This window comes from Microcebus murinus, chromosome 15 (assembly GCF_040939455.1).
Source record: "Microcebus murinus isolate Inina chromosome 15, M.murinus_Inina_mat1.0, whole genome shotgun sequence".
In the NCBI taxonomy this organism is placed as follows: Eukaryota; Metazoa; Chordata; class Mammalia; order Primates; family Cheirogaleidae; genus Microcebus; species Microcebus murinus.
Window position 1 is genome coordinate 8,526,001 of NC_134118.1, and position 16,084 is coordinate 8,542,084.

At 38.6% G+C, this 16,084-nt stretch overlaps 1 protein-coding gene across 1 annotated transcript in view; it reads left to right on the top strand.

Annotated features, from left to right (window-relative positions):
- LOC105865113 (uncharacterized) overlaps positions 1-16,084 on the top strand; it is a 215,492-nt gene that overhangs the window by 142,625 nt on the left and 56,783 nt on the right. The window contains exons 6-7 of the mRNA XM_076010756.1: positions 6,102-6,184; positions 12,268-12,392. Of these exons, the coding sequence (XP_075866871.1) occupies positions 6,102-6,184; positions 12,268-12,392 (208 nt within the window). The remainder of the gene's footprint in view (positions 1-6,101; positions 6,185-12,267; positions 12,393-16,084) is intronic.

Consider the following 16,084-nt stretch of genomic DNA (forward strand, 5'->3'; position numbering starts at 1 on the left):
CTTTGATATTGTTGTGACCACAGGAGTTGTCAGGTTTTCACAGCTGACCGCTTCTTGCGTGGGGCACGTGTAGACTTTCTTTGGACACATCCTTTCCACATCCTTCTCTTTGCCAGGAATCTCTCCCTTTGGGACGGTCTCTTACCACTCCTTCATTAGAATAGGCATCTGGCAGTGCAGTTGTTCTCTATGAATAGGACTGTCAGTGCTGAAAATATGAAAGTAATTGTAAGTGAATGGAGAAGCATGGTAGAACACACACAGAAAGGAGGAAAGTGAAAAGAGAAATGAATATCGATCCAAGCAAATCAACAATGCCAAGAAATGGGAAGGAGGAAGTAGAAAAGTAAAATTGATGCAAGGAATGAAATAAAATAAATGATTTTTATAATAATACGATAATTCCTCAGTAAAAGACACTGCCAAACTGATTTAGTAAGGAAAACCCAGGTATAGAGTGCTTATAGTAGACACATAAGACAGTGATAAAAAAAAGTTGAATACCTGTGGATGAATAAACTGATACCAGAAAATTAAAGCACAGATAAAGGTGGAGAGGTGATATCAGCAGCAGGCAAGTTGATATTCAAGGTTTAAAAAGATCTAAACAGCAAAAGAAGGACATTTTGTGATAATAAAAGTATAATTTAGGAAAAAGATGTAATAGTGATACAACCAATATACACCAAATAACAGATGAGTTGACTATAAAGCCTAAGAGGTTTTTTATGGGGAATATATACAAACTACAATAACAGAAGTCACTTTGTCTGATGATAATCTAGTAGCATTATAAATTAATCATTCAAATTCAAAAGTGATCTATTTGTGGCAAGGATGTGGGGAAATAGGTTTTCTTTTATGTTACTTGTCAAAATGTATTTTTTTATACATTTTTTTGAAAAGCCACCTGGCAACATCTGTTAACATTTAAAATAGGAAAACTCTTTGACCCAGCAATTCTACCCTGAAAATCTATCCATAGAAATAAAAGCACCAATATGCATGGATCTACGTACGTATAGGGATTTTATTGTAACGTCCTTTTATACATGAAAATAAAATGAAGAAGAAAACTGAATATTCACATGGTTAAATAAATTATGCTACAATTGTACCATAACATACAGCCATTGAAAAGAATAAATTTGAGCTATAATTATTGACTGGAAAGGAATTTCATCAGATATTATTGAGTGAGTGAGGAAAATACAGGGAGGCATGTAAAATATATAATCTTTTTATGCAAGGATGAAAAATACCTCTATAAATGTATATGTCCATCAGTTAATCTGTATGTGTGCATATCTGGTTATATGAACATGAAGAGAAATGGGTTATGTGGGGGCAGGTGAATTGCAGAGGCGTTAGGGGATTGTGGATGGAAGATATGAAGGTGGGGTCAAGGAAAAAAGCCATTTTAAGAAAAAAAATTACATGCATAGTTACAACTCATAGAGATGACCATAATTTCTTATTGAATGAAAACACAAGTTTATAGAAAAGCATACAGCATGATGATTCCATTTCAGTTAAAAGTCCTCATCTTTATCATCTATTTATGTATCTATGTATCTACCTACCTACCTGTCCATCTGTATGTCTATCTATCTACCTAACCCTCTGCCTATAGCTTCCTATCTATCTAGCTCCATCTGCCTGCACCTGCTGAGCTGGGATGTGATGAAGGCTCAGGCCAGAGAGGAAAGAACAGCCATAAAACTGATGAGAAAGAAGAGAATGTGGCAATGATGAGATGTGGGTGGCAATCGAATAGGAAAATTCATGGAAGACAGAAAATGTTTGAATCAGAATGGCTTGGAGAAGAGCAAAGTCATGGAAAGAAATAGGAAATGTAAGGAAGGAGCCCCCCAAAAGGGATGCAGGTCAACTGTGGTTTGTTTTTTAAATATTTTTTAAAATTTATTTTCATTTCAGGATATTATGAGGGTACAAACATTTTGGTTACATTTTATGACTTTGCCTCACCTAAATGAGGATTAGAGGCATGCCCTTCCCCTCTACAATGCTCACTGCATCCATTTGTTGTGAGTTTACCCCCCTCCCCAGCCCCCTAATCCTTGGAGAATATTACTACCAGGTACGCACCGTAGTGTTGATCAGTTAGTGCCAATTTGATGGCAAGTACATAGCACCTCTTATATTCTCCTGGATAGAGCTTGAGCCCATCCTCCAAAGTGAGGTATCACAAAAACGGAAGAATAGGCTCAACTGTGTTTTGCACATCTGAGCCTGAGTTGTCAGCAGGGCCCAGGTGTCATGGCTGCTCACCTGGGAGTGGGAAAGTATGCAAGAAAATCATGCAGGAACCTCATGATTTCTTTATTTATTTACAGTCTATCTATGCACTGTTTGATTATGTAGTATGAAAAGATTTTTGTAAGCTTACAGGCAAAAGGAGAAACAACGAAGGAAAACATTGATACACGTGTCTACATACGACTAAAAACTACATCTTAACACACACACATCCACACGGACGCACACACAAGCACACAATTTTCAAAAAAATTAAAAAGGGACACTTTAAACTGAGAAAAATATTTTGAACTATCATATAAGGCTGAGTTAACATCTTCAATATGGGAAGATACAAATTACAAAGAAAATGCTAACTATTCCAGCTGAAAAAAAATGGGGAACTGGCATAGGAGGAAATTTATAACATAAAAAGCATAAATGCTCAGCAAACATAGAAATATTCAGATTCATTAGATTTCCAAGATTGCAGATTAAAATAAAAATGTAATGTTATTATTTTGTCTACTAAGTAGGCAAAACTGAAAAATATGTTGACAGTTTTGGCAGGCATGTGGATAATTGGGTACTTTCCTACATTGTTGGTTGCAGTATGAATTTTTAGAATTGTTTTTGTAGTGCAAAGGCAAAAATTCTAAGTGTTTGATTTAGTATTCCTGATCCTAGATATTCATTTTAAGAAAATCAGCACAGATGAAGATTAATTTTTTTCTAAAATTTGTCCAACATGATATAAATATCTAACCAGAGGAGGATAGTTAAATGAAACCATATGATGTACTAATATTCAGTGATTAAAAATCATACTTTGGGGAATATTTAATAGCAAGTAATAAACACAGTATATTAATATTAAGCATAAAGAGGGATGCAAACTATATATATGTTATGATCACAATGAGTTAAAAATTGTATTATATATACATTTATATAATGTATAATTATATAATGTACATTATTATATAACATAAATAATTATCTAATGTCTATATATGATTATATATTTTTATAGATAGGAAGGTCAGTTTTAGAGCAAAGAACATTTTACATAAGAATAAAGAAAATATTAAAGACTTCTCATAATCTATTTCTTTGATAGGGACTTTATTACCTTAACATGAATAACATTACTACATTTTAATAACATATGAGGATATAAGTTCCATTAAGTCAGAAATTATTCCTACCAGGAAGAATTTCTAAGATGGTCCTCCAAAGATTTACAAGCTCTAATAAGTTATACAAGTCACAAGGGAGATTATCTGGGTGAACCTAAACTAATCACATGAACCCGTAAAAGCAGAGAGCTTTCTTGGGTGGCAGAATAGAAGTTAGAGAGCTTCGTGGAAAGGACACGATCTGCTGCTGTTGACTTGAAGGTAGATGGGGCCACATGGAAAGTGTGAGAAGACAATTAATCTTATAAACAACCAGCAAACCTGAAGAGGACTCCAAGACCCGATGAGAACTTCAGTCCTGGCTGATACATTGATTTTGGTCTTGTGACACTTACGTAGAGAAACCAGATGAGCCTTGCTATGCTATGCCCAGAATTCTGAGCCACACACACACAAAAAATGCAAGATAATGGATGTTGCTTTAAGTCACTAAGTTGGTGGTAATTTGTTCTAGCAGCAATAAAATGAATACATTGTCCAAAGTTTAAAAATGTATGTAAGTAAAAAATGGGGTACAGTTTCTCAGGGAAGGTACAACAGAAGGATTAAATGCATGGGCTTTGAGGTCTAATAGAATTGAGACTAAATTTCAGATTTTTCGCTAATTAGTTGTCTGATTTGAGGGAAGTTCTTTGATTTGAGCCTCAATTTCCAAATCTGTCAAATGGGGCAATCACTATTTTAACAGTTAGGGTGTGTGTGTGTTAAGTAAATAACATAAGATATATATATATATATATATATATATATATATATATAGTCTTAGAATATACTAAAATAATACATTCTATTATATCACATTTGGTATTCCAGGTAGCAGCTATACACTAAGAATGAATTATAAGGCTTTGAAAGGAATAATACATTCAGAACCTAAATACAAATGTTTCCTATTTAATACATTACCATGTCTTTTCCTTCCTTTCTCTCTTGATTTTGACCATAACAACCTCCCTGCCAACAAATTCTGTTTTAGACTCAAAAGTAGAGAAGCTCTTCCCAAGGTTTCTGTGATCTCATCCCACAGATGAGACCAGGCATCTCAGGGGAGGGAGGCTTGATGCATCTGGCTTCCCTTAAGAAGGAGATTTCCCAGTATCTGCCTTAAGCTTGGCACAGTGAACTGGCAGCAGGGTAAAAAACCAAACGATGACACCATCTCTTTCCAAAATGTGTGAGCCACACAGACTAGGCTGGGGTCATCCTTAGAGAGGAAAAGCTTTCTGAAGCATGGAGCTCATGTCCTCAAAGCTTTATACTACTGAGATCCCATTGCCCTACAAGGGCAATTCCAAACGGCAGGGGATAGCAGCAGCATTCAGTCTCTGGAGGACAGAAACAAAGCTCTGACTGCTCAGGGTAACATGTATCCTTTTTGAAAAACAAGCATTAGGTTAACCTCCTCATCAAAGCTGTGGCTCTCCAAGCTCTAGCAGCTTCTGGGCCAGGCAGGGTATTTGTCACAAGACCCTGGGGACCGATCTTGGCATAGGAGTTCTGAACTGAGAGGTCAAGCCCGTGACCTGAGAGGTACACAGCTGCAGTGATGCCCATGTATGTGATAGCGCCATTTATTTATTTTTCATTCAAGAAACATTTGTTGCGAAAGTTCTCTGTGTCAGGGACTGTGGCAAACATATTACAAGAGAAACAAAGGTGACCAAGACACATTGTCTCCAAGGAGTTTGCAACCTAGAACATTGCTCTCCACTGAGGACGTTTTGTCCTCCAAGGCTGCAGTCCCCAATCCCATCTCGGACTGGCTGCAGAACTCTCCTCCGCCACCTCTCCATGCCCCTAGTCCTTGGAAAAATTGTTTTCTGTGAAACTTAGGAACCCAGCGGGCCCGGGCGCACGGTAGGTGAGCATCGGGCAAGCATGTTTACAGCCGCCCTCCCCAGCGCTCGCATCACTGCCTGAGCTCGGACTCTTCTCCAGTCCCACATCCGTGGAAAAATTGTCTTCCACGAAACCAGTCCCTGGTGCCAAAAGGGTTGGGGACCGCCGCTCCAAGGGATACCCGGCAATGTCCAGAGACATTTCTGGTTGTCACAAGTGTAAGCAGCAAGAGGGCTGGGGAGGGGAGCAGTGCTGCTGGCATTCGCTGGGTAGAGGCCAGGGACGCTGCTAAACAAAGCACAGGACAGCCGCCACAACCAGGAATTACCCAGGCCCAGAAGTCAATCGTGCTGAGAGTGAGAAACCTTGACCTAAAAGAGGTCATGAAGGATATGAAAAAGGTAGCTCAGGTGAGAAGCACTAGATGAGGGCAGAGAACAAAACCTCTAATCTCAAGGTTTTTTACTGGACCCATTGATACGAGGTGCAGGGGGCCTTTGAAAATGTGATTAGAAACATAGCTGATGATGCTAGAGAATGCTACTGGATAAGGGGGGGAAACAGACACAGAGCTGCTTGTGCATTACACCCCCAAGTGCGGCTGAGAGTTCCACTTGAAGTTCAGACACTGAATACATCGAAACTGGGACTTAGAACAGCTTGGAGCCTCCTTGTTAGAATTATATTTTGTAGCCCCACTTGGCAGGCCTTTTGTAAACTCTTAGATTTTAGCAGTATATGCTTACATATCATCTGAAGTGAAAATTTGTAATTTTTTTCCCACCTTTTTGGTTTTAACCCTAGGGAGCATTTCTCATAAAATTGATCCCTGCCCTATGGATTGTGATCTCAATCTCTTAAAAGAAGACCATGAATTACATTCTAAGGTAAGTTGAAGGCTGTAGAGGTTGTCTTCAGAAAGACCATGAAAACATCAGGCCCTGATGATTAATGACGATGTCTTAAAATGTATTTCCAGGTAGAAAGTAATTTGGTCTTCAAAGCAGGTTTTAAAGTGCAGGATATTCTAAAGCAGCTGATGTTCAAGAAATAAGCAATGGCAATAAATTTCTATTACATTGCAATCAGACTTCTTCAAGCTATTGACGACTTGAGTTAAATGAATCAGTCCATAATTATAGAGTCTTTTCAACTTGGGCAGCGTGATCAGAAAATGTTCTGATTGTGCTGTGTTACAGTGACTTATTTGGCATGATCCTGGCTGCCATGAAATCTGTATGGAAACAATCTCGATAAACTTACATAAATTTAGTAGGCTGGATTTCCAAAACATTGGCTGAATTTAATTTACTGATATTACCAGATGCAGTTTTTAGACAATTAACCATTTGCAAAATTTATATCTACCTAGACCAAGTGACTTGGTCTACAAGGTACTAAGTTTTAAGTATTCAGATTTAGCCTGGTTAGAAAATTGAAGTGAGATGATTGTTCACCCCAACTGGTCTCCCTCTTTGTAGGAGTTATCTGAATCATTGTTTTAATTCTCTACTTTCCTGACTTAAGGAATATAGTCTATAAAACCAATTTTCATGCTTTTCTCTCAAGACTGACTTTAAAGTCTTTTTTTTTTTCCCATCTCTAATTTGTGGATCACCATCTAATCAAATAAATGACTGAGTTTTTAATGTCTAGATGACTACTTATAGCATGTACAACTGTGATTGTTGCTATGTTGAAGACCTATAGCACAGTCTGTGTTAAAGAAGAAAGCTTAGAAATCAAATTTTAGTGGCATTTGTAACAGTAAGAGATAACATTTACTGAGTGTCAGGAAATAACTAGGTACTGGCAAATATTCTCAGTCCACATCAAATAACTCATTCTCATAACAAACTAATGGGTGATGATACTATTATTATCATCATTAACCCCATTTTACAGGTGAGAAAAACGGAGAATCAAGAGATAAAGTAAGTTAGCAAAAATTACATTGAAAAAGTGTATAGCTGCCTTTGAACCCAGACTCTCTGTCTCTACAATCCATATTTGTATCGATCATGAAATAACCCTTTCAAAAAACAGCTATATATTCCTTTATCTTTTCAGTCAGGTTTATTTTTTCTACTTTTTGGTTCCTATAGCCTTAATTTAAAGGCTAGAATATAGAAGCCTAGGGGCAATCCTTTAGGAAGGGAAAAAAAATTGGTGAAGTAAACCTCACATCATTTTAGTAAGTATTATGTATTAGGTACTTGTGTGTATGCTCTTTGGGAAATTAAAGAAAGGATATGTGTTCATGAGACTTCAAGAATATTATAGATCCAATATTAGACTTTTAAATATTTTTATAAAATTCTCATACCAGTTGTTGACCTTAAACTTTGGGGTTAGAAGCAAGGCTGAAGTAGGCAAGGTGGGAATGAATAATATATTCACCCTAAAAACTTAAAATTCTTCTCTATATTTTCTGAGTTGACATGTTCAATTAATGAGTTCTCTTTTTCATTCTATTTTTAATATTATATTCCAAAACTTATGAGTCAATTACAAGGGAGAGTAAATTCTTCCCTGGGGGTCAGGCACGTTGGAAGTGTATCTTAACTCTGGCTTTCAAAAGCAGCATATGCATGCCGGGAACATGTCTCAGTAGTATCAGTGCTGAAGGAAGACAGAAGCAGAATCACCCAAGTTATAAGAAACTTAGTGCTGTGGGTAAGGGCAGTTATACCACTAAGTATAGACATACCACTCTCTTGACAATAAACAGCATCAATCTGAGACTCTGTGCTCCCATGTAAGCATTTTATTCCCCCCCCCATCTTCTCTTGGTATCAGAAATTAATTTGAATCTTCAATTAATTTTAAGGACTTTAACCTAGGCAATTCATAGAGGGGCTGTGTGAAAATGAAGTTAATATTGAACTTGAAAGGTGAAGCATAAATTTTTCACGTGAAAATGATCAGAGAATAGTCTAAACTTCTCCCAAGCAGCCAGGGATGCTAGTTGTCCTTCAGTGAACAGAAACAGAAGCCCGAGGGCACTCGGTAAGTGAGGAGTCTCTCCAGGTACATCCTGAGCTACATAGCCAGCACCGTCTCGTTTTCCCCTGCATACAGTCAGTGGAAGCCCGTCCTGTACAGTTCTCTGGTAAACACATCGCACATGAATTAAAAGAAAGGGGAAAGAGTATTCCTGCTGGATGTTCTCAGGACCTAGGCTGGATTCAATTCAGAGCTGTGACTTTTTGGGGGGCTGATAACAGCGCCCACGGAAATGAACGTGGTGCTCTATTTATTTGCTTTGATATTTCAGATGCACCTGGTATTTGTTGTGGTTATCTGTGACTTACAATTCTATGATCTTATCAACACAAGCCTCTTAGCAAAGTGTCTCCACCCCAAACCTTCCTCCCTGCCTTCCTAAAAAAACGGTGAGCATCACTCGGACCGATGTTAAAGCTTCCACGGCTGCTCACTTCTGCTCTTCCCAGGCAGTTCAAAAGCATTTGTAATCCTCGGGATTCAGCCCTTTATTCACTGTTTCCTCTTTCTAAGGCTCTTTCTTTTGATGAAAACAATCCCTTTGCCCTTCATCTGGCCAGATGGGCAGGTGAACAGTTCTTCTCAGAGACCCACACAAAGACCCCGCAAGGGGTTTGAGGAAGAAATGCTGTTGCTAAGTAGAGCTTAACTGTGCTGACACCGTAATGCTTTTCCTCTGTGCTGGTGTCACTGCCTGTGAACTGCAAGCTGTCTCTACACACACTTACCTGCCACTGGTTCCGACAACCTCACCCTTCTCCAAGAACCAAATGGCTGGCCCATGAAAGGAATATTATGGCAAAGGGGCGAAAACCTCTAAACTCTATATAGGAACCCTGAGCTTTGCTGTATATGATGTGGTACAATTAAATGGGCTTATATGTCACGAACTTGGACAACTTTGAGACTTATTTCCTATAAGATTTTCTACATAAGATTTTCTACATTAACTTAATACAAATGCCATAATAAATGCACAGGAAATGATGTTAAACATTCATTTGATCATCTCTGCTGTACCATATATGGTACCAGATACTACTTTATCATTAATATTCTAAAGCATTTAAGTGCTATTCTCTCATCCCAGAAGAATTACATAAGTACATAAATTATATATACATACACACACACACACACACACACACACACACACGTGCAAATCTGAGGTTGTCTTCGCAAGAATCCTGCTGTGTAGGATAAATACTGTCTCCCATTTTCAAGTTAAAACTCTTCAATTTGTAGAATTTAAATAATTCATCTAAATTCACAAAGTAGTAGGAAGACTTGCATGTGTCTTCTGACCATCTTCTGACTACTCTTTTCACTGTAACACTATATGTTTTAGGTTTTCAAAATTTCTTAAAACATTTTTTGCCTCTCAATATATGATGTGTTTAGAAGAGTGCTCATTCATTGTTTCCTAGCCAATGTTGTGTTTGAATGGCAATATCCAAAAACCAAATTTTCAGTTCATGAACTTCAAAACCAGAGTCTGGTTTTGTTTAAAATTTATGTTTAAATATTTGTTCTTGACTTCTGTAGTGGGTCAGAATATTGGTATCCATACACGTAATATATATACAATGTGCTGTTCTAGAATAAATTTGCACCACCAATTTATCTTTTAAAGTATAGATATTCAATTTATCTTTCTCCATCTTTTTTTTCATGATGATGTTCTTTGGTTTCAGGATACAGATGGGACTTTTAGTTGTAATGGGCTAGAGCATATGTTTGCTGTCTTTTGACTGTTGACAATATTGTAAAGCATTATTTTTTAGGCATAGATTTAAGATACAACTTTGTGCTTGGTGGATTGTTTAGATTATTAGAGTGTCTCCACGTGAACAGATTCACACTCCCTGGTACTCACCTGGGAGTTTCCCTGCACACGTTTACCTCCTTTTTGAAATCAAACCTCTTCTTTCTTTGTGCTTTTATTCTTTTTTTGTGGTTCATTTCTTTGGAGATGAACTATTTTCCATGATTTTATATCTCACAAAAAACCCCTCTGAAGGATATTTTATTGCATTAATTTAGGTATTCCTTAAAGAAAATATTAAGGTTCAGATAATTTTTGCAATTTATAGAATTCACAGGTGTTAAAGAATGACTTTGCAACTAGCGATAATGTCTACTCTTGTTATTGTAATATAGGTACTTAGGAAAATGTAGCTACTAGGAAATGGCCTAGCAGCTATTTCTTGAGCCTCTACTATGTTAGGTGCTGTAAAAGGTACAAAGAAATATGCTACATCCCATTTCCACCAGGAATTTAGTTTGAAGAAACAGTGCAGATATTCATAAATTAACCAAATAGAAAGCAATTTAATGCCCTGTATTATGAAGCACCTATACTTTAACAAATCAGAAGTTTTAGTGGGGAAACCAAATCTACAGTGTAGTTCTTGATAGCCATTTCAAATTTCTGTCAAGTGAGACTGAATAAAATATCTAAGCAACTCATAAAGAAATGCCATTAAATTTAAATAGCTAGAAAGGCATATTTTCAGCAGTCTGGCAAGGTATGCCAGTCAAATATATTTAGCTGGGGCAACTAAAAGCTCTCATTTTTTCAAGAATTTCAGTACTCTTTAATTTACTTTAGGAATGGAGTAATTAAAAATACCAACATTGAAAAATCTGATCAAAAATACTTTTATTGGTATAGGAGCTCTAGAAGCTAAGAAAGATGAAAGGGCCATAATGAAAGGTATTTTAAATTGATGACTGCCATAACTGGATTTTATTCTTAAGGTAATCAAATCAATTTATTTCCTAATGAAAGAAATGAGCCTTGTTGAGTTCTCCAGGTATTTGATGACATATCTACTTCACCTGGGTTTTACTCTAAGGTTTTCCTGGTTACTACAATTGTCAACTCAAAGCAACATTTTGCAATTGCATTTTGTGATTTGGAGTGTGGTTTCCAGAGTCATGCTGAAACTTATATGAACCGATATTGGTGAATTTCAACCAACTGGCCTCTTACAAATACTGTTTAAAAACATTTAAGAAGAATCTAAAGAAAAGGATAGAAGAATTTCAACAGGACTATCTTGTAAATGCAAGCCATGCCTAATTTTCTACTTCTCCAGGCTAGCAGTTTTCAAATTATTTTTTTATCAGTAGCATTTTGTAATAAAATCTTACAGGAGATCCCAATATATCAAACAGGCAGAAATTGAACTGTTTTGGTGAGAGAGGGAGGAAAAGCCCCGCTAGGTTAGTTAGCTGTCCCCTCTCCCTACTCCCTATGGTAACAGAGCTCCCGACAATCCTAGGTTGAACTACAGGGCTCAGTCTGTCTTTTGGATATACCATCATGACTCACACGAGTCTCTCAAGTTCCAGTAAATTAGCTCCACAGACATTATATAAGTCCTGAACTTAAATTTATGCTGTTGATAGTCATAGGCTATGGGACTCAGGAGCTACTGGTGACAATGCTAGAATAAAGTGACCTGCTGAAGCAGAGAACAGAGGTGAAGAGAGTCTTGGTGGCCTTCCCGTCCTTGGTTCTTGTGGTTCTGAAGTCCAGCTGCCTCTCTGCTGGCTGGTTGTTCAAACCTTCCTTCACACACCCTTTTGCTGAGAGCCAGTTCAAGCTGCATTTCTCTTACTTGCAACCAAAAGTCCTGATTAAACACAAATGCTGTAACCGTAGTTATGCAGGTTTTTTCATTTCAACAAAATTTACAGAAGCTGTTCTATGTGAGATAATACAAAAAAGTGAACACACTGTTGTATTTACCATTATAGACATAAGAATTTACTGAGAGAATCTGGGGTCTGAAACACTAATTTCAATGTAAAAATTAGGGCCAATGATGTTTCTTCATGATCAATTATTCTATAAGTCATTCTGTGGCAAATGTCACTGAAACCAGGTGAACCTTCTATCTGCTATTAATAAAATACTTCATTCTTTCATTTTTCATTTCTTAATTTCTCTGACAAGGGGGATAGCCTGACTGATCATTCTGAGAAGGAAAAATCAACTATTTGGAGAACTGGAGAACCTGGAGATTTTTCACGGGATATGTCTTACTTGGAGGAACTAGAGGAATACCGATTTTCAGTTTGGTGAGTGCCCATATCCTGTTCTTTTATTTTCAATTTAAAACTCATTGAATCCAACAAGTCTTTACTTGGTCTATTCTTTTATTATTTATTTTTTCAACAAATATTGATTGCATGCCTATTGTAGGCTGTAGGATATGTATCCTGACATGGAAAAGTTCATAGTCCAATGAAGGATGCGATGTTTAAAAACACCAAAGTGTTGTAATAACGGTATTATTTTTTTAAAAAAAATTGCACAAAGTACCATGTGTACAAATGGAGAAGATGATGGCAAAATTTCCTGGAGAATGGAGAAGGGTTCTTAGGAAAAGTTTGCACCAAGTCTTGGGTATAAGACTGCAGTGAAGAAATGGTGACAATTTGATGTGTGCAGAAGCTGGAGATGGAATTGGGGTGGGGTGGGGAAGCTGTGGTTGATACATGCTGGAACCTTCAGTTGACTTAAGATCTAAGCAGGTCATAATTATTGCTTTTTCTGGCTGGTGGTCTGTATATGGGTCTGTTTATGTAAAAGTACATATAACAAACAGGAAAAATGCCACAAGAGAGTGAGCAGTGATGGAGCCTCTCAGAGGTAAGGAGTGTAGGATTTTGCAATACTGCTGTCCCTTAATGGTGGTGGGAGGAATGACAGTGGCCATGTGCCATAGGGAGTGACCTAGGAAAGAAGAAGCAACAGTAGCTATTCAAAGTCATCCATCCCTACCCTCTGCCTCCCCACCCACCCCAAGACCTACTCCCACAGTGGTTTTCCCACAGGGCATTTTTCTGCCCTGTGACTGATTCTCAAAGAGTTTGCTCTCACTCTTCCATCCTGGAATCATCCCTTGGAGGACATGGTATCAGCTCAAATTTCTTTTTCCCAGTCACATTTTTTACAACTCCTACTGGCTGTCACTTAGAACTCTAAATGCTTTCAGCAATGCTTCTTGCAGCAGCTGGAGTGTGGCTTCCAGGCTGAACAGTGAGTTATTTTCTGCAGAGAAACAGGTCTGTGCCTAAGAAGCATCAGGCAGAAGAGAAACCAAAGGAAAAAAATACATAGTAGATGCTATTTTCAACTAAGAAAAAGACATGCTTCCTGTTCTTCAGAAACCCTCAGTTTGTGATAGTCTCTAAGGGGAGGGTGACGTGTACACATCAGATTTACTTTGACAAAATAACTGCCAGAACAGAAGTACCAGGTGCTTACTATGGTGTGTAGATGAAAGGGCTGGAGCTTCTGCTGGCTGCACGCAAAGTTCTTGACCCTTATTTGAGGTTCACCAGGACTGGAGAAAAACTCCATTAAGCCTCAGGCTCCCTGGCTCATTCAGGCTCCTTTAGGCTCCTTCATTCTCTCCATTTTCCAGCCTTTCTCTGATGACTCAGCGCCCTGTGGCTCTTCAGGACTGGCCTTTCCAAGTCTAGAATATGCAGTGTCAAAATTCTGTTGTTATTATAAACATTGAGTTAAAGGCTGAAAAGTTTCTAAAAACTCAGAGCTTCAGTTTCTGACTGATCCTTTTTTAAAAAACATTCAGAATACTACAGAGGTACAAACGTTTTGGTTACATGGCTTGCTTTTGTACTGCTTGAGTCGAGGTTATCAGTATGCCCATCACCCAGTTAGTGTACATTGTACCTGTTAGGTATGATTTCATTACTTTCCTCCTGTGCCCTCCCACTCGCATGATTTCTCTTGAGTTTTTACTTCCATGTGTGCACAAGAGGGCTGATGGGTTAGTTCCAATTTAATAGTGAGTACTTGTGGTGCTTGTTTTTCCATTTCTTAGGTATTTCACTTAGAAGAATCTCCAGTTCCATCCAGATTGTTGCAAAAGGTATTAACTTATCCTTTTTATGGCTGAGTAGTACTCCATGGTATACATATACCACATTTTATTAATCCACTCATGAATTGATGGGCACTGGGTTGATTCTACATCTTTGCAATTGTGCTGCAATAAACATTCTAGTGCAGGTGTCTTTTTGATAAAATGACTTTTTTTTTCCTTTGGGTAAATACCTAGTACTGGGATTGCTGGATCCAATGGTAGGTCTATTTTTAGTTCTTTGACAAATCTCCATACTATTTTCAGTAGAGGTTGCACTAGTTTGCAGTCCCACCAGCAGTGGGTAAGTGTTCCTATCTCTCCGCATCCATGCCAACATCTGTTGTTTTGGGACTTTTTAATAAAAGCCATTCTCACCGGAGTTAGGCGATAACTCACTGTGGTTTTCATTTGCATTTCTCTGATGATGAGTGCTATTGAGCATTTTTTCATATTTATTGGCCATTTGTCTGTCTTCTTTTGAAAATTTTCTGTTCGTGTCTTTTGCCCACTTTTAATGTTTGACTTTTTTCTTGCTAATTTGCTTGAGTTTTTTGTAGATTCTGGTTATTAGACTTTTCTCAGATGTATACCATGTGAATATTTTCTTTCATTCTGTAAGTTGTCTATTTGCTGTTGATTGTTTCCTTAGCTGTGCAGAAGCTTTTTACTTTAATCAAGTCCCATTTACTTATTTTTTGCTGTGATTGCCCTTGGGAGTCTTCTGTATAAATTCTTTGCATAAGCTGATATCTAGAAGAGTTTTTCCAACATTTCTTCTAGAATTCTTATGGTTTCACGTCTTAGATTTAAGGCTGTGATCCATGTTGAATAATTTTTGTGAATGGTGAGAGATATGGATCCTATTTCAATCTTCTACACATGGCTGTCCAATTTTCCCCGCACCATTTATGGAATAGGGATTCTTTTTCCCAGTGTATATTGCAGTCTACTTTGTCAAAGATCAGATGGCACTATGATGATGGTTTTATATCTGGGTTCTCTATTCTGTTCCATTGGTCTATGTTTCTATTTTTGTGCCAGTACCATATTATTTTGGTTACTACAGCCTTGTAGTGTAGGGCCATTTGCTCTAAGGTCTCATTTAAGTCCAGTGTTTCTTTATCAATTTTCTGCTCCCAGCTTCTGGGCAAAGCCACCAGGGAGGGGCTGAAGTGGCCCCACCTAATCAGAAAGTCTGCTTGTAGAGGCAGAGCTGCCTGAGATTCACACCCTGGCACTTTGGAGCCAGCCTTACTCTTCTCCAGCCTCCCCTGCTCTGAGGATTCCCCCCCTGGCATCTTCTGGCAGTCAGGAGCTCAAGCCAGCCAGGATCCCTTATGACTATGATGTGGGATGGGAGTTCCCTGCCCAGGAGTCTGGCCTTAGCTGAGAGAGCGACCCTCCTGTGAGGGGAGAAGTTCCCTGTGAGCACACTGCAGCTAGGATCCATACTGCACTCTCCCCCCCCCCCCCCCCCCCCGCCGATCTGCCCGAGCAAGTTCCCTCGTCTCCCAAGACTAATTCACTAATCTCCCCTCCCTGCCCTAAACAATGTGATTGAGACCTGGGGATATGGGATCTGGCCTGCGAGTCTGTCCCTGGGTCCCCCAAAATCAATCCCCGACCATGCCAGGGAGATACACACTGGTCCCAATTTGCCTGCAGGGTGTCCAAGCAGGTTCAATGTCCCTCCTCCTCAGGTGAGCCCCACTCTGATGGAGTTGCCAGGCAAGCAACACCAGGGAGGGCCAGCAGGCAGTGAGCTCACAGTCCAAGCACCCCTCAGTACACTATAGTTCCACAGAAGGAAAGTTCTGAGCCCACTCTCTGCAGAAGCCTCAGTGTGGTGTCTCAGTTGTCTCTCTCAGCAGCCAA